This window comes from Agelaius phoeniceus, chromosome 22 (assembly GCF_051311805.1).
Source record: "Agelaius phoeniceus isolate bAgePho1 chromosome 22, bAgePho1.hap1, whole genome shotgun sequence".
Classification (NCBI taxonomy): domain Eukaryota; kingdom Metazoa; phylum Chordata; class Aves; order Passeriformes; family Icteridae; genus Agelaius; species Agelaius phoeniceus.
In genome coordinates, this window is record NC_135286.1 from 1,920,128 (window position 1) to 1,941,829 (window position 21,702).

The 21,702-nt window shown below is 60.0% G+C and overlaps 1 protein-coding gene and 1 long non-coding RNA gene across 2 annotated transcripts; one reads left to right on the forward strand and one right to left on the reverse strand.

Annotated features, from left to right (window-relative positions):
* Window positions 1-4,590: 4,590 nt before the first annotated feature.
* On the reverse strand, window positions 4,591-8,257 carry MARCKSL1 (MARCKS like 1). Its single transcript, XM_054648188.2, has 2 exons — window positions 8,094-8,257; window positions 4,591-7,346 (listed from the first exon to the last, which is right to left on the reverse strand). Exons 1-2 carry the CDS (start codon window positions 8,154-8,156, stop codon window positions 6,777-6,779), a joined length of 633 nt encoding a protein of 210 aa, XP_054504163.2. The 5' UTR covers window positions 8,157-8,257; the 3' UTR covers window positions 4,591-6,776.
* Window positions 8,258-16,169: 7,912 nt separating this feature from the next.
* Window positions 16,170-20,785, forward strand: LOC143695606 (uncharacterized). Its single transcript, XR_013185001.1, has 3 exons — window positions 16,170-16,354; window positions 16,805-17,182; window positions 17,976-20,785. It is a non-coding gene; the product is annotated as an uncharacterized LOC143695606 (long non-coding RNA).
* Window positions 20,786-21,702: the final 917 nt, after the last annotated feature.

The window sequence follows — 21,702 nt, forward strand, 5'->3', positions numbered from 1 at the left end:
TTTTGGACTCAAAAAAAAGCAAATTTTGTGTGTGCCCGGCTCACTTTGGGTGCTGGAGCAGCCCCATCCTCCCTCCCCCCATGGAATCCTCCCCTTCTGGAGCAAAACCTCTGGAATTCCAACGGGATCTCCCCAAATTCCCCTTTTCCAGCATCCCTAAAATGGCTGCCAGCTGCTCCCAAATCCCCCCCAAAATTGGGTAAAAAAACCCCATTTATTTCACCCCTCTGCTCAAATAAATGGATCCCTTTGAGGAGCAGATCCCTGATTTTGGTTTCCCTGCATCAAATATGGGAAATTTTTTGGGTATTCCCACCAACCTCGAGCCTGGATGCTCCCAAATCCTTCAAAATTGGGTTAAAAACTCATTTATTGCACCCTTCAGCTCGAAGAAATGAATCCATGGGGGAAGCAGATCCTTGATTTTGGTTTCCTTGCATAAAACGTGAAATTTTTAGGATATTCCCACTTACCTTGAGCCCAGATCCTCCCAAATCCCAGTTTGCCTTCAAAATTGGGTTAAAAACCCCATTTATTTCACCGTTCTGCTCAAAGAAATGAATCCCATCAGGAAGCAGATCCTTGATTTTGGCTCTTTTGCATAAAACATGGAATTTCTGGATATTGAGGAATACCTCAAGCCAAGATGCTCCCAAATCCCACTTTGCTCTCAAAATTGGGTAAAAACCCCAATTATTTCACCCTTCTGCTCAAAGAAATGAATCTCACCAGGAAAAAAAAATCCATCATTTTGGTTTCCTTGCATAAAACCTGGAATTTTGGGATATTCCCACCTACCTGGAGGCTTGGGAAGAGCCTGGATGCTCCCAAATCCCCTTCAAAATTGGGATAAAAAACCCATTTATTTCATCCTTCTGCTCAAAAGAAGTGAATCCATTTGGGAAGCAGATCCTTGATTTTGGTTTCCTTGCATAAAACGTGGAGATTTTGGGTATTTCCACCTACCTCAAGCCTGGATCCTCCCAAATCCCAGTTTGCCTTCAAAACTGCGTTAAAAACCCATTTATTTCACACTTCTGCTCAAAGAAATGAATCCCTTTGAGAAGCAGATCCCTGATTTTGGTTTCCCTGCACAAAACATGGAATTTTTGGGGTATTCCCACCTACCTGAACCCTGGATGCTCCCAAATCCCACTTTGCCTTCAAAATTGGGTTAAAACCCCATTTATTTCACTGTTCTGCTCAAAGAAATGAATTCCCTTGGGAAACAGATCCTCGATTTTGGCTCGTTTGCACAAAACATGGAATTTCTGGATATCCCCACCTACCTCAGGCCTGGATCCTCCCAAATCCCACTTTGCCTTCAAAATTGGGTTAAAACCCCAATTATTTCACTTTTCTGCTCAAAGAAATGAATTCCCTTGGGAAACAGATCCTCGATTTTGGCTCTTTTGCATAAAACATGGAATTTTTGGGTATTGATGAATACCTCGGGCCTAGATCCTCCCAAATCCCACTTTGCCTTCAAAATTGGGTTAAAACCCCATTTATTTCACTGTTCTGCTCAAAGAATTCAATCCCTTTGAGGAGCAGATCCCTGATTTTGGCTCCCTTGCATAAAACATGGAATTTTTGGATATTCCCACCTACCTCAGGCCTGGATCCTCCCAAATCCCAAACCCCCTTCAAAATTGGGTTAAAAACCCCATTTTTTTCACACTTCTGCTCAAAGAAATGAATCCCCTTGGGAAGCAGATCCCAGATTTTGGTTTCCCTGCACAAAACATGGAATTTTTGGATATTGATGAATACCTCAAGCCTGGATCCTCCCAAATCCCACTTTGCCTTCAAAATTGGGTTAAAAACCCCATTTATTTCACCGTTCTGCTCAAAGAAATGAATCCCCTTGGGAAGCAGATCCCAGATTTTGGTTTCCCTGCACAAAACATGGAATTTTTTGGGTATTCCCCCCTACCTCGACCCTGGATACTCCTAAATCCCAAACCCCCTTCAAAATTGGGTTTAAAACCCCATTTATTTCACACTTCTACTCAAAGAAATGAAGCCATTTGGGAAGCAGATCCCTGATTTTGGTTTCCCTGCACAAAACAAGAAATTTTTAGATATTGATGAATGCCTCAAGCCTGGATCCTCCCAAATCCCAGTTTGCCTTCAAAACTGGGTTAAAAACCCCATTTATTTCACACTTCTGCTCAAAGAAATGAATCCCCTTGGGAAACAGATCCTCGATTTTGGCTCGTTTGCACAAAACATGGAATTTCTGGATATCCCCACCTACCTGGACCCTGGATATTCCTAAATCCCAAACCCCCTTCAAAATTGGGTTAAAACCCCATTTATTTCACACTTCTGCTCAAAGAAATGAATCCCATCAGGAAGCAGATCCTTGATTTTGGCTCTTTTGCATAAAACATGGAATTTTTGGGTATTGATGAATACCTCGGGCCTAGATCCTCCCAAATCCCACTTTGCCTTCAAAACTGGGTTAAAAACCCCATTTATTTCACACTTCTGCTCAAAGAATTTAATCCCCTTGGGAAGCAGATCCCTGATTTTGGTTTCCCTGCACAAAACAAGAAATTTTTAGATATTGATGAATACCTCAAGCCTGGATCCTCCCAAATCCCAGTTTGCCTTCAAAACTGGGTTAAAAACCCATTTATTTCACACTTCTGCTCAAAGAAATGAATCCATTTGAGAAGCAGATCCCAGATTTTGGTTTCCTTGCACAAAACATGGAATTTTTGGGTATTCCCACCTACCTTAGGCCTGGATCCTCCCAAATCCCAAACCCCCTTCAAAATTGGGTGAAAACCCCATTTATTTCACACTTCTGCTCAAAGAAATGAATCCCCTTGGGAAGCAGATCCTCGATTTTGGCTCTTTTGCATAAAACATGGAATTTTTGGATATTGATGAATACCTCAGGCCTAGATGCTCCCAAATCCCACTTTGCCTTCAAAATTGGGTTAAAAACCCCAATTATTTCACCTTTCTACTCAAAGAATTTAATCCCCTTGGGAAGCAGATCCCAGATTTTGGTTTCCTTGCACAAAACATGGAATTTTTGGGTATCCCCACCTACCTCAGGCCTGGATGCTCCCAAATCCCACTTTGCCTTCAAAATTGGGTTAAAAACCCCATTTATTTCACACTTATGCTCAAAGAAATGAATCCATTTGAGAAGCAGATCCCAGATTTTGGTTTCCCTGCACAAAACATGGAATTTTTGGATATTCCCACCTACCTCAGGCCTGGATCCTCCCAAATCCCAAACCCCCTTCAAAATTGGGTTAAAAACCCCATTTAATTCACTGTTCTACTCAAAGAATTCAATCCCTTTGAGGAACAGATCCCTGGTTTTGGCTCTTTTGCACAAAACATGGAATTTTTTGGATATTCCCACCTACCTCGACCCTGGATACTCCTAAATCCCAAACCCCTTTCAAAACTGGGTTAAAAACCCCATTTATTTCACCTTTCTACTCAAAGAAATGAATCCCCTGGGGAAGCGGATCCCAGATTTTGGTTTCCCTGCACAAAACATGGAATTTCTGGGTATTCCCACCTACCTCAGGCCTGGATCCTCCCAAATCCCACTTTGCCTTCAAAATTGGGTTAAAAACCCCAATTATTTCACCGTTCTGCTCAAAGAAATGAATCCCCTTGGGAAGCAGATCCTCGATTTTGGCTCTTTTGCATAAAACATGGAATTTTTGGATATTGATGAATACCTCAGGCCTAGATGCTCCCAAATCCCACTTTGCCTTCAAAATTGGGTTAAAAACCCATTTATTTCACCCTTCTGCTCAAAGAAATGAACCCATTTGGGAAGCAGATCCCAGATTTTGGTTTCCTTGCACCAAACATGGAATTTTTGGGTATTCCTCCCTCCCTGGACCCCGGCTGCTCCTTGCCTTTGCCAGGGTGCAAACAACGCCTCAGAATTTCATTTTTTTTCCCCTTTTCTCCCACCAAACCATCAGGGGCAGGGGCTGGGAGAGCTGGGAGCAAAGGCACGAAATGGAGGAGCTGCCATGGAAAACCATGGGCGGGAGCAGCTTCCAGGGGAAAACCCAAAACCCAGCGCGGTGCAGGTGACAGGAGCAGGGACAGAGGCTCCATTGTCGCCTCCCTGTCCCTTTGTTCGGGAAATCTTCGCTCCCAGCCCTCGCCTTTTGTGCTCCTTTCAGCCCACAGCAGCTAATCCCGCTCTAAAAAAAAATTAAAAAAAAAATTATTTAAATTGAAAGAAACCAAGCTTCAAATCGGGAATTTCGCCTCATCGCGGGGAAAATCCTCATCATAATAATTATTATTTATTATTGTTAATAATTTAATTAGTTTTAGTTAAGAAAATGATTTTAAAAAAAATTTTTTCTGGGGAAATAAATTAAAAAAAGAGGGACTGGGAGGAGAAAAGGTGCAGAGCAGGCAGCTGAGCAGCGATGGGGATGGGCTGGGAAAGTCCTTTGTGGCCGGGGCTGCATCTGCTGCCAGTCAATTAACGGCGAGCGCTGATTAAAGGCAGCAGCTGCCGGGCTAAAGGAGCGGCTGCCATCTTCCCTCGCCGGCTCTCGGGACAAGAAGGACTCGAGCTCTCCCGAAAAGGGGTCACCATTTATTCCTTTCAAATGTTACAGCTTTTGTTTGGTGGTTTGGTTGCTTTTGTTTTTGTTTTTTTTTCTTTCTTTTTTTTTTTTGTATATTTTTTACAAGTTAGAAAATTGCAAATCAAGCGGTTTTTTTTTCGTTTTTTGTTTTTTTTTTTTTTTTTTTGGCCATTAAAAAAATTATTTACAGTGAAAAAAACACCAAAAAAAAAAAAAACCCAAAAAAAAAGAAAACAATGTTGGCTTCACATTATACAGCTGGCAGGGCCCCCTCTGACCACCCCACACCCTAAAAGTTATCCCTTAAAGCAGAATTAAACACAGCGGACTTACAAGCTTTATGGTTTTAAGCCAATAGAAGACATTATAAAAAACTAACCAGATTAGCTTTTTAAACCATCCATTTCTATAGAAAAAAAAAAAAAAAAAAAAAGCACGAAATACTCGAAAATGAAAAAGTCAGAACCGGGAATGTAAACTGAGAAATAAAGAGAAAAATAAAACGAAAAGAAAAAAAAAATTTCAAAAAAAAAAATCAAAAAATTCCATGGAACAGTCAGTGGGAGCGGGAGGAGGGGACACAGTCTGGAGGCTGCAGAGATCCAGAGCAGGATTTGGGATCCGGGTTCTTACAAACTGTAAACTCCAGTGGCGTCCGGGACGAATCCTCCTCCCCAGCTGTTGATTATTTTATTTTATTTTGTTGTTGCTGTTATTGTCGTTTTTTTTGTTGTTGCTTTTTTCCATTTCCCAAAGAATTCAGCTCAAACTACTCCAAGTGGCGGCGGTGGTGGGAATCCAAACCAACTTTTTCTACCGGGAACGGGGGGGAGAGAGAGACAGAGAGAAAGGGAGAGAGAGGAGAGAGAAAAACCCAGCGTGGGTGGGGAGGGCGTGCGGGGGAGCCCGGGGGGAGACAGAGACCCCGGTGAGGGGATCCGGGATCGGGAAAGGTGTGAGAGACCCCGGTGAGGGGATCCGGGATCGGGAAAGGTGTGAGAGACCCCGGTGAGGGGATCCGGGATCGGGAAAGGTGACAGAGACCCCGGTGAGGGGATCCGGGATCGGGGCAGGTGTGAGAGAGACCCCGGTGAGGGGATCCGGGATCGGGGCAGGTGACAGAGACCCCGGTGAGGGGATCCGGGATCGGGAAAGGTGTGAGAGAGACCCCGGTGAGGGGATCCGGGATCGGGGCAGGTGTGAGAGACCCCGGTGAGGGCGATCCGGGATCGGGGCTGCTGTGAGAGAGACCCCGGTGAGGGGATCCGGGATCGGGAAAGGTGACAGAGACCCCGGTGAGGGGATCCGGGATCGGGGCAGGTGTGAGAGACCCCGGTGAGGGCGATCCGGGATCGGGAAAGGTGTGAGAGAGACCCCGGTGAGGGGATCCGGGATCGGGAAAGGTGTGAGAGAGACCCCGGTGGTGACGATCCGGAGATCCGGGCTGGGTCCCCGTTGAGAACGGTCCGGGCTGCTCGGGGATGGTCTGAGAGCCCCCTCTGAGGGCGATCAAAGATCCGGGCTGCTCGGGAGGGTCCTGGGCAGTGTGAGAGCCCCCGGGCTGCTCGGGGAGGGTCGAGGGTGGTGTGAGAGTCCCCGGTGAGGACGGAGGGCGGTGCTCGAGCCCCCGGTGAGGGCGATCCGGGGCTGCTCGGGGGGATCAGGGCCGGTGTGAGAGTCCCCGGTGGTGCCGGTCCGGGCTGCTCAAGGAGGGTCGAGGACGGTGAGAGCCCCTGGTGAGGGCGATCAATGATCCGGGCTGCTCGGGGAGGGTCCTGGGTGGTGCGAGAGCCCCCGGAGAGGACGATCCGGGCTGCTCAGGGAGGGTCGAGGACGATCCGGGCTGCTCGGGGAGGGTTTAAGAGCCCCCGGTGAGAACGGAGGGCGGTGCGAGAGCCCCGGGGAGGAGGATCCGGGCTGCTCGGGGAGGGTCCTGGGCAGTGAGAGAGCCCCCGGTGAGGGCGGAGGGTCGAGGGTGGTGTGAGAGCCCCGGAGAGGACAATCCAAGGCTGCTCGGGGAGGGTCGAGGGTGGTGTGAGAGCCCCCGGGCTGCTCGGGGAGGGTCCCCGGTAAGAACGATCCGGGCTGCTCGGGGAGGCTTGAGGACGGTGAGAGTCCCCGGTGAGGGCGATCCGGGCTGCTCGGGGAGGGTCGCGGGTGGTGTGAGAGCCCCCGGGGTCTCTACTCTTCCTTCTGCTCCTCCGGGCTCGCTGCGGGCTCCGGCCCCGCGCCTTTCGAGGGCTCCTCGGCTTTGGCGGTGTCTCCGTGGCTCTCCCCTCCCTGCTGCTGCTGCTGCTGCTGTTTCTCCTCCTCCTCCTCCTCCTGGCTGCCCGCGGCTTCTCCTCCCTGCTCGGGCTCGCCGCCCTCCTGCCCCTCCTCGGGGGGCGCCGAGGGCTGCAGCCCCCCCGGCGGAGGCTCCTCGCTCCTGCCCTGCTCCTCGGTGGGCGAGGAGCCCGAGGAGTCCCCGGCTTCCTTCTTGTTCTTGCGGAAGGAGATCCCGCTCAGCTTGAAGGGTTTCTTGAAGGAGAATTTCTTCTTCTTTTTCGGGGCGTCCTTGGGGGTCGCGGCCCCTTCGCCTTTGGGCTCGGCGGGCTCGGCGGCGGCCGGGGCGGGCTCGATGCTGTCCGCACCTCCCGCTTCGCCCTCGCTCTCCTCCTTGGGGGGTTCCGCCGAGCCGTTCCCGTTCTGGGGGGGCGCCTCGACCCCCGCCTTGGGCGTCATGTCCCCGTTGTAGATCACGTGGCCGTTCTCCTGCGGGGGGAGCGCGTCAGGCACCGCCGGGACCCCCGAGCCCCCTCCCCAAAACCCCCGCACCCCACAACAAAGGGCGCCCGGCCGGGAGAACGGGGGGCACCGAGCACGGGGGATCCACCCGGGAGAACGGGGGGCACCGAGCACGGGGGGATCCACCCGGGAGAACGGGGGGCACCGAGCACGGGGGGATCCACCCGGGAGAACGGGGGGCACCGAGAACGGGGGGATCCACCGCGGGGCACCGAGCACGGGGGGATCCACCGGGGAGAAGGAGACGGGGATGGGGGCACCGAGCACGGGGACAAGGGGGGGTTTGGAGCCGCTGGAAGCGGGGAGCACCGGGCACAGAGCGGGGCTCCCCCGAGGAAAGGAGCGCACCGGGAGGTGCCGAGCCACAAAAAGGGGGTGCAAAGGGCCTGGCTCGGGGTCTCACGGGGGGATCCGCTCGGTGTGGGGGGGGCCCAGCGCGCTACCACCGGGCGGCGCCCGCGCTCCACTCCCGGTACCGGGCGCGGCGGCGGCGGCGGACGGGACCCGCCCGGTGCCGGGGGGAGCCCGGGGCGCGGCGCGGGCGGTGCCGCATCCCCCGGTACCCGCCGGGCTGGAGAGTCCCCCCGGGGGCTGGAAGGGTCCCCTCGGCCCCATCACGGCTCCAGCACCGCGCCCTCCCCGCCGCGCCTTTGTCCGCGCCGCCGCCCGTCCCGGCGGGGCGCACGGAGCCCCCCCGGTGCCCCCGGTACCCACCTGCCCGTTGGCTTTGGCGGTGTCGGCGTCGCCGCCCGCCGTCTTGGAGCCCTGGCTGCCCATGGTGCGGCACTTGGGGAGGTGCCGGCCCCGCCGCGGCGGCTGCGCTGGGCGGGAGTGGGGCGAGCCCCCCGCCGGTCCCTGATAAGGCGAGGGGCGGGGGCGGGACGGTGCCGAGCCCGCCCCGGGGGCGGGGGGAGCGCGCTGGAGCCGCCGCCCCGCCCGCACCGGGGGCTTCTGGCGGCCGCCGAGCCCCCGAGCCGCCTGTGCGGCCCCGAAGGTCGGGGCAGGTGGGGTGGGGTCACCCCCGCTCCTGGGTGGGGTCTCACGGCAGCTCCGTCACCCCCGCGGTGCTGCTCGCCCGTCCCTGACGGCTTTGGGGTGTCTGTGCCTCGGCCCCCATCACCCTTGGGTGCTGCTCACCCAGCCCTGACACCCTTAGGGCGCTGTTCCCTCCAAGCCCAGAACCCCCGGGAGCCTCTGCCCCCATCACCAGCACCCCTGCAGTGCCCGTGCCCCCAGCCCCGGCACCCTTGGGGTGCCCTCACCCCAGCCCTGTCACCCTTGGGGTGCCCTCACCCCAGCCCTGTCACCCCTGGGGTGCCCTCACCCCATCCCTGTCACCTTTAGGGTCCTGTTCACCCCATCCCTGTCACCCCTGGGGTGCCCTCACCCCAGCCCTGTCACCTGTCACTGTGGGACGGTCCCACGGTGCCACTTGGCCCCTTCCTGTCCCCCCCAGGACTGTCCTGGTGCAGGTGGCCTCAGCGCTGTCACCCCATGGTTCTGTCACCCCAGGGTCCTGCTCGTCCCAGCCCCATCATCCCTGGGGTGTTCTGCTGTGGGGACAGGGCCCTGCTGTGGGGACAGGGCCCTGCTGTGTCACCCTGTGTCCCCCCCTGAGCAGCCTGGCTCACGCACAGGGAGGTTTTCCCCCTCTGGGTGATTCCTCCTCTCTGATTTCCCGGAATTGGAGAACTGAGGGGAAGGGAAAATGGGACTGAGCTGCTGGGCTGTTTGCACTGGATCCCTGCCAGGACCCAGCAGTGCCATTCCCTCCCTGCAGCACCCAGACACTGCTGGATTCACTCAGTGCTCCCCAAATCCCTTTTTTTCCCTCCCCAGCCACCAACGCTCCCCAAGGGCAGCTCCCAAGTGCCAAATCCCGAGCTCTGCGCTTTCCCTGCCCTTTTCCAGGCACTCTGCTCCCACCAGGGCTGGCAGCACCCCCTGTCCCCAGCACCCAGCTGTGCCACCAGCCCAGCAGCATCCAAGGCCAGACCGAGAGGGGAAAACAATGTCCCGCTGTGTGTGAAGCACCAACAAGGTCATGTTTTGTCTCTGGCCTCCCTCCCTCCCCCCTGCACACGGCTCAGCCCCGGCAGAGCGAAATTGCTGTTAATTAAAACAGGCGGCATCTTCCTGATTGACTTTTGGGTGCGGGTTGATAAAGAGCCCTTGGCCGGCTGCCGGGCTGGCCCTGAGGGCTCGGGGTGTCCCCAGCAGCCACGGGAGCTGGGCAGGGCGTTCCCTGCTGGGAACAGAGCTCCGGGGAGGCTCCTGCCTTCGGGAGGATCGGCAGTCCGGGACACTGGGGGATTGCTGGGCACACGGTGTTTGTTCCCGGTGCCAGCTCCAGGCTGCTGCTCCTGGGGGAGGAAAAAGGGCTGGGGAGAACTTCCTGGTGTCCCAGCAGCCTTGGGAGATATCCACAGTGGGTTCACACTTCTCTTCCCACCTTCATTTCATTCTGGAATGCGAGCAGGCCTTGTGCTGCTGTGCTGTGCTGTGCCATCCCATCCCAATTCCATTGTGCTCCACACCATCCAATTCACTTCCATTTCATTTTGTCCCATATTGTCCTGTCCATCCCATCCTGTCCCTATACCATTCCCATTTCATCTTGTCCCATAACGCCCTGCCCCATCCCATCCCATCCCATCCCATCCCATCCCATCCCACCCCATCCAACTCTCTTCCATCCCCATTTCATCTTGTCCCATAACACTGTGCCCTATTCCATCCCATCCCTCTCCCATCCCACTCCCTTCCCATCCCATCCTGTTTGGTGCCATCCCATCCCGTTCCACCCCATCCAACTCTATTTCATTCCCATTTCATCCTGTCCCATAACACCCTGCCCCATTCCATCCTGTCCCTATCCCATCCCATCCCATCCCCTTCTGGCTGTGCCCAAACCACCTCAAGCACCTCCAGCCCTCACAGCACCCCCCCAAATCCGTCCCTCCACACAACAGCCCCAAGACATTCCCGTGTCCCATCCCAAAGCCACGGGAACCCCAAATGGGACTGGCACCAGCACCTCACCCCCCTGGACCGTTCCCTCTCCTGGTGGCAGCCCCAGTGTGGCTCTGGTTGTTGGGATGGGGACCCCAAAGTGCTCCCTGTGCTTGTGGGGAGGAGTTTCCTTGCATTTAAGGGGGTTTATGGGGCTGGGATCAGCAGCCACCCCATGGACACTTCACCTTCTCCGTGTTTTTCCATGCCCTGTCCCAGAGGAGCAGGGCAGGGGTGTGATGTGTGCAGCACAACCTGCAGCAGGGCTGGGCAGGACGAGGGCCACAGCCGGGGGTGACAGTGACAGTGACAGTGCCCACCCTGCCAGGCCCTGCTGGAAGAGCTTTCCCAGCTCCTTCCATGCCCAGGAATTCCCGTCCCTCCCCATCCCGGCTTCTCCAGCGGATCCTCTCCCGCAGGGCCGTGGTTATAAACACCCAACTCCCGGTGGATCCTCCCCTTCCAGGGCACATCTCCGTCCTTCTGTCCTTCCCTGCTCCTCCCTGCCCGGATCTGCTGCCCCTGGAGCTCCAGGCCCTGCCTGTCCCCAGGCACATCCACGATGGATGGAGCTTTCCCTGCTCCTGCCTTTTCCGTCTTCCAGCTTTCCCAGTTTTCCCTGCTCCCAGCTTTTCCAGCTTTCCCAAGTCCCAGTTTTTCCACCTCCCAGATTTTCCATCTCCCAGATTTTCCAGCTTTCCCAGCTCCCACTTCTCTCAGCTCCCACTTTTCCCGGCTCCTACCTTTCCCAATTCCCAGTTTTTCCTAGCTCCCAGCTTTCCCAGCTTTTCTAACTCCCAGCTTTCCCAGCTCCCACCTTTCCCAGCTCCCAGTTTTCCCAATTCTCAGTTTTCCCAGCTCCCACCTTTCGCAGCTCCCAGTTTTCCCAATTCCCAGATTTCCCAGTTTTCCCAGCTTTTCCAGCTCCCAGTTTTCCCAGCTCCCACCTTTCCCAATTCCCAGTTTTCCCAGCTCCCACCTTTCCCCCCTTTCCCAGCTCCCCGTGTGCCTGGGGACGTGTGGTGACGCCACGGTGGAGGACACAAGGACCCATCAGAAACCAGAAATCACCAAACTCCACCATAACCCAACCACCACCAACCCCTCCCAGTGCAAACCAGTGCAAACCAGCGCCCACCAGCCCCGAGCTGGGTCCCAGCCCTGCCCTGCTGCCTCCTCCAGGGACCTGGGCATGCTCCAAATGCAGCAGGAGCTTGGGAAGGAGCAGGAATTTGCAGGATCCCCGCAGACAGACAGACAGACGGACAGATTAGGGTCTGTCTGCTCCTCCGGCAGATGGACAGGCAGACAAATCTCGGCTGCTCCTGCCCGCCAGGCCAGATCCTCTCGGATGTTGTTTTCCACTTTCCAGACCTACTTAAACTGCGGCTGATTATTAATTTATTGGGTGTTAAGGAGGCTGCAGGGTAGAGCTGGGAGCTCCGCAGAGGGGCAGGAGGGACCGGCCCAGCCCCGAATTCCCCCGGTCCTTAACGAGCAATTAAGGTAATTAATTATTCATGGGCCCGGCTCATCCTCTCCGGGATTTTATCCCGAGTTAAAGGGGCCCAGCCAGGGCGAGCGACAGCGCTGGGAATAAAAGCAGAGGGATTTCCACATCGATTTATCAATAGCGAGGGAATTAAACTAATTAGATCTCTCCGGGGAGAGAATTCCAGCGGGGAGAGTTGGGCTGGAGGGATGGGGGAGGCTTCTGCCAGCAGGGCAGGGATGGGGACAGCCCTTGGGGACAGCCCAGAGCTGCTTTAGGGTCTGGGGGCTGCAGTGATGGGGGCAGCCCTTGGGGACAGCCCAGAGCTGATTCAGGGTCTGGGGCTGCCCCTGTGGGGTCTGGGGGTTCTCCTGTAGGATTTGGGGGCTGCAGTGATGGGGGCAGCCCTTGGGGACAGCCCAGAGCTGCTTTAGGGTCTGGGGGTTCTCCTGTAAGATTTGGGGGCTGCAGTGATTGGGACAGCCCAGAGCTGATTCAGGGTCTGGGGGCTGCCCCTGTAGGGTCTGGGGGTTCTCCTGTAGAGTCTGGGGCTGCCCCTTCCATCCTGCAGCATTTTGGCCTTCCCAGGACGTGGAAATTCCCCTGGGATGCTCCAGGTTTTCATCCCACGGGGGTCCAGGGCGAAGGGGCTGAGCTTCCCCAGCTGCAGCAGGAAAACCCTCGGTGCTGGGGGATTCCTGGTGGGAGCAGGGCCCAGCAGGAGGAGCGGGGAATCTCTGCCCTGTGCCAGGCAGAAGCTCCGGGCACAGCTCACGGTGCACCTGGGAAAATCCTCCTGGAGCAAGCGCAGCTCTCCTGGGAATCCAGCAGGGCTCCCAAATCCTTCCTGCCCTGGGCAGGGCTCCAGCCCGGGAGGCTCTGCAGAGGCTCTGACTTCCCATAGAAACCATGAAAGGGCCCCTTCTTGTGTTTGCCAGAGCCCCAGCCATTTTTGGTTGTGCAGATCCCATGGCAACCAGCGCCTTCTGCAACTGCGCTCGCTGCTCCCGGGCTGCCGCTCCCCTCCTGTGGGATCATCCCGTGGGACCAGCCCCAGCCCAGGGCCCTTCCCAGCCCCTCACCCCCTGCCCTGCTCCTGCTGAGGTGCCGGGAGTGACAGAGCAGGGAAGAGAGAGGAACCTGCTCCTGTCTTATCTCGGAGCCCATCTGCCCCTCCTTGGGCTCAGGAGCTGGGATTTTTGCAAACAGAGCCCGGCCCCAAACCCAGAGTTGGGATTTTTGCAAACAGAGCCCGGCCCCAAACCCAGAATTGGGATTTTTGCAAACAGAGCCAGGTCCCAAACCCAGAATTGGGATTTTTGCAAACAGAGCCCGGCCCCAAACCCAGAATTGGGATTTATCAATAGCAAGGGAATTAAACTAATTAGATCTCTCTGGGGAGAGAATTCCAGTGGGGAGAGTTGGGCTGGAGGGATGGGGGAGGCTTCTGCCACCAGGGCAGGGATGGGGACAGCCCCTGGGGACAGCCCAGAGCTGCTTTAGGGTCTGGGGGCTGCCCCTGTGGGGTCTGGGGGCTGCAGTGATGGGGGCAGCCCTTGGGGACTGCAAACAGAGCCCGGCCCCAAACCCAGAGTTGAGATTTTTTTTGCAAACAGAGCCCGGCCCCAAACCCAGAGTTGGGATTTTTGCAAACAGAGCCTGGTCCCAAACCCAGAGTTGGGATTTTTGCAAACAGAGCCCGGCCCCAGCCCCAAACCCCTCCAGGCTCCCCCTCAGGCCGGGCTGTGCGCCCCAGGGTGACAATGGGGACACCGTGGGACACACTCTGGGGCAGTTTGGGTGTTTTGGGGATCAACACCCCCACATGGCCTTTCCCAGCCCGCAGATCCCTCCTGGCACAGGACAGGAGCCCCCAAGGCCCTGGCCCGCTCATCCCCCGTTCCTTATCTCCCTCTCCCGGCTGATAAGCGCTGCCTGACCCTGAGCTGCGGCTCGGCAGCTCTGTAGAAAGCCGGGAATGTTCATCCAGCGGGGCTGGGGGGGCTCTGCTGCCCCGGCCCGGGCAGGGACAGCGTCCCGAGCATCCTTCCTGCCCACGGGGAAGTTTATAACGGGAACAAAAGCCCGGCTCGCTCCAAGCGCGGCTTTTCCTGTGCTGTTTCCTGGCTCCCGCACGCCACGGCGGGACACGACAGGACAGGAGGGGTGGGTGTGATTTGGGACCCCGGTATCCCAGCCAGCCCTGCCCTCCGGCCCTGGGGAACCATTCCCGTCACTGCAGGGCTTTGTCCAAACCCCTGCAACTCTCCTGGAGCCCCTGGAAGGGCTTTGAGCCTTCCCCTCTGCAGGTGGGCACCCCCGGCTCTCCCTTGGAGCATCCCTGGGCTCTCTCTGGCAATTCCAGACCTTCCCGGTGCCCCAGGGGCTGCCGGCGGCTCTGCAGGAGCGGCCTCGCCTGGGCCGGGCACACAGGGACAACCCCCGCGACCGCTGGGTGCCCATCCCAGAGAGCCCAGAGACCCCAGAGACCCCAGAGATCCCAGAGACCCCACAGACCCCAGAGACCCCAGAGACCCCAGAGACCCCAGAGATCCCAGAGACCCCAGAGACCCCACAGATCCCACAGACCCCACAGACCCCAGAGATCCCAGAGATCCCAGAGACCCCAGAGACCCCAGAGATCCCACAGACCCTACAGGTCCTATGGATCTCAAAGACCCCACAGACCCCACGGACCCTACAGATCCCACAGGTCCCACAAATCCAACAAACTCCACAGGTCCCACAGACCCCATGGACCCCACAGGTCCCACGGACCCCACAAACCTCACAGATATCCCAGGTTCCACAGTTCCCACAAACCCTACAGACCCCACAGTTTCCACAGATCCCACAAACTCCACAGACCCCCAGTGATCCCACAGACCCCACAAACTCCACAGACACCACACAAACCCCACAGATCCCAGAAACCCCCAGAGATCCCACAGGTCGCACAGACCCTACAGACACCACAGACCCCACAAAACCCACAGACCCCTCGGACACCCCACCGCGCCCCTCCCGCCCCCTTTCTTTGCCCGGTCCCCGGGACCGGTGGCCGCCGCCGGCCGGGAGTGGGAGCGGAGCGGGGCCGGGGGCAGCAGGACCGGGCGCTGCGGGGCAGGGACCGGGAACGGGACCGGGGCAGGGAACGGGGCAGGGAACGGGGCTGGGACCGGGCCCGGGCGCTGCGGGGCCGCGCTGCCTCCCCCGGGAGCCCCGCGATGTGAGGGCCCCTTTCTCCCCGGCGCTCAATGCGGTTTTTTGTTGCGCTGCCGGGGCCGATAGCGCCGAGCGGGGACAGACAATAGGTGCCATTGTTCCCTTTCAGCGACATCTGACGGGCCCGGGCGCGGAGAAGAGGCCGCTGTGTGCCCGGGATGAGGGGGGAAGGGACAGCACGACGGACAGGGACACCCAAACCGACCCTGGGTGCCGGCATGGGCAGCACCGGAGGGATGCTGGAGTCTAAAATCACCTCGGTTTGGGTTATAAGGGAGTTTGAGGAGCGCTCAGGTGATGGGGGTGCTGTTTGTGGTGCTGGGAAATCAGAGCCACGGAGTTCCCACCCTGCTCGTCCTGTGCAATATTAATTATTAAACCTCATCAGGAACCTGTAACAGCAGCACCACCAACGCTCCCGGCTCTGCTCCCTCTCCCCCAGGTCCTGGCGGTGCCTGAACCCCCGGGAAATGCGGGCAAAAACCTCACCCCGAAATCCCACACGGCAGAGGTGGGGCAGGGGCTCCAGAGGAGCCGGGAGCAGAGCCCGGGCTGGGGAATCCCGGCCGTGCCAGGCCCGGCTGCAACTTTCCACCAGAAATCCCCTCCTTCCCTTCATCCCGGGCTGGCCGCGATTGCTTCATCGCCGCCCGCAGAGCTCCCCCTTGGCCTCCGAGCAAATCGGGAGCAAGCGCAGAGCTCCGGGGGGGTTTGGGGAGCGCTTTGTGAGCTCCCATCCCGCTGGGAGCGGGCACAGAGGGGTTTGGGACCCTCCGGAGTCAGGCGCTGCTCCCACCGCCCTCACTCCCGCTGGGCTCTCAGGGTCGGGGGGTCCCCCTGGCAGGGGCTGCGCAGCCCCCCCGGTCCCGGCCGCTCTGGGTGAGCCCCCGGGGGGGTCTCCAGGCGCTTTCGGGGTCGGCCGGGGAGGGCTGGGGGCAGCGGGGCCGTCCCCGCCCCCACGGCTCGCAGGGATGCAGCGGCGGATGCAGCTCGGGCAGACTTGCATGGCCGTAACCATGGCAACGGCAGCGCGGGGGGATGCGGGGGGATGAGGAGGGTGGGAGGGGATCGGGGGGAGCCGGGGGGACCGGGGGGAGCCGGGGCTGCAGCGCTGCCATCGCACCCAGGCTCGGCCCGGCCGCGTCCGGGGTCCCCCCACATCTGGATTTGCTCACATCTGGGATCCGCCTTTCCCCGGGTCTGGATTCACCCATTTCTGGATTCACCCGCATCTGGTTTTACCCAGGTCTGGCTTTTCCCAGCTCTGGGCTCGCCCAGGTCTGAGTTCGGCCCCCCCAATCCGTTTTTTTCCACGTTCAGATTCACCCCACATCTGGGGTCACCCCACATCAGGATCCCCCACACATCTGGCTTCTCCCGGGTCTGGGTTCATCCCCCATCTGGCTTTCCCCAGCTCTGGGCTCACCCCACATTTAGCTTCACCCCACATCTGGCCGCACCCCAAACCCTCCTGGTCCCCTCTCCGTGTCCCCCGGGCGGGTTCCCCGCACTCCGCAGCCGCCGGGCACGGGGATGTGCCCCCATCCCGGCCTTCGGGGGGGTTCAGAGCCCCGGGAGGGGCGGGCGGGGCGCGGGGGGGCCCCGCGGGTGCCACCAAAGCCGCCGCTGTTTGTTTTGGCGCGGCCGCGCTTCGGCTCCTCATTCCCTTTGAACCGCGGCCGTTTTTCCTCTCCAGGACTCTGAACCTCGGGGTGCTGCCCCCCAACCCCCCCCAGCACCACGAGGGGCTGCAGAGACCCCTCCCCACAACAGGGAACGGGACCCTGATCCCCTGCCCGACGGGATCCCGCTCCTGCCAGCGCTGGGGACACCGCGGGGACACTGGGGGTGGCCGTGCCAGGCCCGTGCTGCCCACCTGGGCTGGGCCCCCCCGGCCGGCCCAGCCCCCGCGCCGCCAGCCCCGGCCGCGTTTGGCAGCGCAGCGGCTCAGCCGGAGAAAAGCCTGCGGCGCTGGAGTGACCCACTAACCTTCTTCTCCTGAAAAATGCATGAAATGCAGGCGGCGGCCGCGGGGGCTCGCACATGCACCGGGCGGGCACGGGCGGGGGCTCGGGTGGGTACCGGGACGGGCACCGGGGTGGGCACACGGGAGCCCCCTCCGGGGAGGGAAAGGGGGGTGCGATGGTCGGGCTGCCCAAATTCGCCGCAGATTTTGGGGTGAGGTTTTTCCCTGGGGCTGGCGGGGTTTGGGTTGGATTTGGCGGGGGTGGCACGGGGCAGCGGGCAGCAGGACGTGGGCACGGCGTGGCGGAGAGAAATCCCCCCGGAACGGCAGCTCCAGGGACATCGCAAAGAGCCATCCCCGCTCCTCGGTGCCACCCGAGCGTCCCGCGGGTGGCACGGGACGGTGGCACGGGAGGGTGGCACGGGACGGTGGCACGGGACGGTGGCACGGTCCTGGCAGGCGGGCACAGCCTCGCCCCGGCGCTGCCATCCCAGCCCTGACCTCGTTTCTCTGCGGCTCCTCCTCGCCTCGAACACGCCCGGAGCAGATGGCAGCGAGCCGGGAGGGGCAGCGGGGAGGACTCAGAGCCCCCGCGCTCCGAGCACCCCGTGTGTCCCCGCCCCGGACACCTCCCCGGGCTGGCAAGGGTTAACAGCTCCTGTCGCATGCGGCTGATTTAATTTCGGTCTCGTTTGCATGGCTGATTGCGGCTGCAACACCTCCGTGAAGACGCGGGGATATTTTTAGCTGCTCTGGCTGCGGCTGAGCGGCCCCCGGGCAGCCCCCGGGGCCCTGTCCGACCCCAGCGTCCCCTCGGAGAGGGACAAACACCCGCGGCCTTGGCTGGGAAGAGAGGAGGATTTGCAGGATTAAAGTTTTGCCTTTGTTTCTGCGGCCACAGCCCCGTCTGGAGAAGGAGAAACAACCCCGGCAAGCGGCAGCAGCGCAAGCTGGGTTGAGTAAACAACGGAGCTGCTCCATCCTCGGCCGGATCCCTGGTTCCCATCCTTTCCCCTCCGAAATTCCCAGCCTGGCCGCCGCGTGCTGCTGCCGCCGCCACCCGAACAGGCTGAGAAAGGAGGAAATCACAGCTCGGGGCTTTCCAGGGCCTTTTGGAAATCCCTGGGGCTTCCTGCGGGCTCCCAGCCCTGACTCACCGGGCACGGGGGGCCAGGCAGGGCTGGGACCCCTCCAGCCCCACGCGTGTCCCCCCGGGCAGGTGGCAGAGCCAGCAGTGTCGCCACTCCCCCCGCCCCCGGCTAATTAGCATAAATTGACACTGACTAATTAAGCGTCCGCCTCATTAGAGCCCGGATGCCGCATCCCGGGGAGATGCCCCGGTATCAGCGCGTCCCACCCGCGCCAGGCAGCGGCCACCGCTGTGTCCCCCAGCCCTGTCCCCGTCACTGTCCCCATCCCACGGCCCTGGCGAGGCTGCCAGCAGCGATAACGAGATTGGCTCCTAATCCACTTATTCCTGGCTGGAGCAGCCGCTCCCAACACCCGCAGGGCGCTGAACCCTCCCGGCCCCGGGGAGGGGAAAAACCCGGCCCAGGAGGGGCTGGTGGGGACACACGGGGAGCCGAAGCCTCGGGGGAGGTGCCGCCATCAGCAGCACGGCCCTGGGGAGCAGCAGAACGAGCAAATCTTGCATCAGCGTGGAAGGGAGATAAGAGCCCGGCCCAGCCCTCACCCGGAGCCGGAGGGAGCGGCGGGGAGGGGATGCTGGAGTGCAGGGGAAGGTCACCCCAAGGCGGTGACACCCAGCTCGGCGGGAGGAAGGAAAAGGAAAATTTTTCACTTCCCTGTTGGCGGGGGCCCCGCTCAGGTCCCGTCCTGCCGCTGCCACCGCGGCTGAGTCACCGCTTTTGTCACCGGGTCCCCCCCCCGGCCCCGTCCGACCGGTTTGGGGGGGACACGCTCGGGCTCAGCGTGGGAATGTCCTGCCCTCAGCAGCACCCCCGAGCCGGGAGCAGCCCCGGGGGCTCTCGGCTGCCCAAAATCTGCGCTCGGAGGGGGTGGGGATGCTCCGGGAAAGCTCCCGCTCGTCCCCAGCGCCCTGCGAGCCGTCCCCGAGCGGGGATTGGGAAACTGGGTCAGCGGGAGAGCCCCAAAAATGATTGGAATCGGGGAATTGCCGCTCCCTGGGGTGAGCCCCGGGGCAGATCCGATCCGTTCCGTGCTTTTCCCGCTGAGCTGGGAGGGAGCTGCGGGTGGAACGGGGACCCCCGGGACGAGGACGGAGCTTTGGGGACCGGGGGGGGCGCAGGGACCTGGGACAGAGGCTGGGGACTCGCATCGAGGCCGGGTCCCCCCGTGTGGAGCTGGGGAAGGATGGAAAAGCCGGGAATGCTGAGCCGGCGGGCAGGAAGCGGGGCCGGGGCAGGAAGGCAGCCCCGGCTCCGGGCTCGGCGGAAAAGCGGAGGAAGAGCGGAGGAAAGGCTCGAGGCCACGGTGGTGGCGGCGGGAGCAAGCCCGGCCCCGGCCAGGAGCGGTCCCGGTGCGCGTTGTCCCCGCGGTGGGACCGAAACTCGCCCGTTCCCGGCTCCAAACGCCCTTCGTGGGCTGCAGGTCCCGGCGTGCCCCGTGCCAGCCGCACCTCGGGACTCGCAGCCTCGTGGGAGATCCCAAAAGTGGCGAACGGGACCCTTGGGACGCCCTTTTGGTGGCCGTGGAGGTGGCACTGCCACTGAGGGGTGCCCGGCTGGGGTCGGACCAAGGAACCTCCTGGGGTTTAGGGTGAGTTTGGGTGGGTTTGGGGCTTATCGTGTCCTTTTAGAGTTCTGTGAGGGCTTTTGGGGCTCAGCCTGGGATGGGGCTCAGCCCCATTGCTGACACTGCCCCCCTTCTTCTCCACATTTTGGGAAATGTCCCAACAAACGCCCTCCAGAGCCTCCATTCGCCACCTTTCAGCACCTCCAGCTCAGACCAGCGGGAACATTCAGCTCAAACCGCCCTGGGGCCGTGTCTCCCCCATGCCCAGGATGTCCCCACGGTGTTCCCCATGCCCAGGATGTCCCTGCGGTGTCTCCCATGCCCAGGATGTCCTTGCGGTCTCCCCCATGCCCAGGATGTCCCCGCGGTGTCCCCAGCCCGGAGCACCGGACCGGGAGCACCGGGAGCCGCCGTCCCCGCTCCTGCCGGCTCGGGAGCGGAGCTGTTCCGTGTTTCCAGCGGCTGCCGGGGAAAATGGCAGCGGAAGCGGAGGGGGCACCACGGGCGGGAGGCTCCATCTGGCCCCCGCCTCGGAGCCGCCATCTGGTCCCTGGTCCCCGCAGGAGCCGCTGAGGGGGGCCCGGGGCGCTGCGGGCGCTGTCCCCGCTGCCCTGCGCGGCTTTGGTGGCCTCGGGTGATGGGAGAGGCCTGGGGGGTCCCCTCCAGCTCCTGGGGCCCCACCGCGGGCTCGTTTGAGTGAGGAAATGAGGACGTGGGTGTCGCTGTTAATGAGGATGCGCGGGTGCTAATTAAGGGGTTGTAATTACGGCGGGACGGGGTCGTGGCCTGCCCAGGTTTTGGGGTTGCTGTGGCCAGCTCGGCTCAGTGCAGCAGCTCCAAAATTTGGGTGTCCCAAGGGGACCCCGCGGCTCTGGGGGGATGCTCAGGGGTCCCCCAGCCCGGGGGATGCTGACAGGATCAGCTCAGGGATATTTTTCCCTCCCTGATGCTTTTCCCCACCTTTGTCTCACCCCGAACCTGCTGCAGTGTGAATAAATGATTATTAATTAACCACTTTGGGGATCTGGCTTTATTAATGTAAAAAATCTTTATTAGGGAGGAATTAACGCTGCCGGTCTCTGGGTACAGGGTGGCACAGCTCAGATGGGATCACCTTTGGTTTTGGGGGATGCTCCTGTCCCTTCCCACCTTCTTGTCCACATCAGGAGCTACGGGGTGCTGGATTTGGCAGTGAAGCAGCCAGGGACGGGCTGGGGGTCTGGGATGGATGAGGAGGAGCTGGGAGGTCTCCAGTGAAGGGGTTGAGCTGCAGGATCCCCCAGAAATGCGGGGTGCAGCAGCCGAGGATCTCCAGGAATCCAGGATCCAGCAATCCTTCATCTGTGCCGAGCTGGGCTGGGCCAGGCTGGAATTGGCTGCTCGGAGCTCCCAGGAACTGGGATAAGGGTGGGAACCGCGGCCTCCCAGGAATGCTGGGATGGGCTTTTAGGGGAAAACGAGCACTTCCCATCAGCTGCATCCGCTGGGAAGCGGGAGGGGATTCCCGGCGGGCAGCAGGCGGGTGAAGCTTTCCCATTTCGGAGGGAATTTCTGCCGGCAATTTTGCTCCAGCGTGGCCGCTGTCCTGGGGTTCCGTGCTTGGGGACACCCCAGGATGTGTCCTGGGGTTGCTGTCCTGGGCTTCTGTGCTTGGGGACACCCCAGGATGTGTCCTGGGGTTGCTGCCCTGGGGTTCCGTGCTTGGGGACACCCCAGGATGTGTCCTGGGGTTGCTGTCCTGGGGTTCCGTGCTTGGGGACACCCCAGGATGTGTCCTGGCAGATGTGAGCTCCCTGTCCCCGCTGTCCCCCTGGCCGGGGGACCCCAGGCTCGGGTGGGATTGGCCACAATTCCTGCACTTTGATGCCACCTCCTCCTCCTCCCCGGGGATCCTCGCTACCTGCGGCAAACCT

Excerpts from the sequence above, each read along its gene's own strand:
- MARCKSL1 (XM_054648188.2), bottom strand. The coding sequence starts at position 8,156 with ATGGGCAGCCAGGGCTCCAAGACGGCGGGCGGCGACGCCGACACCGCC. Across the intron at positions 7,347-8,093 it reads CCGCCAAAGCCAACGGGCAG|GAGAACGGCCACGTGATCTA; the intron begins GTGGGTACCGGG and ends CTCCCCCCGCAG.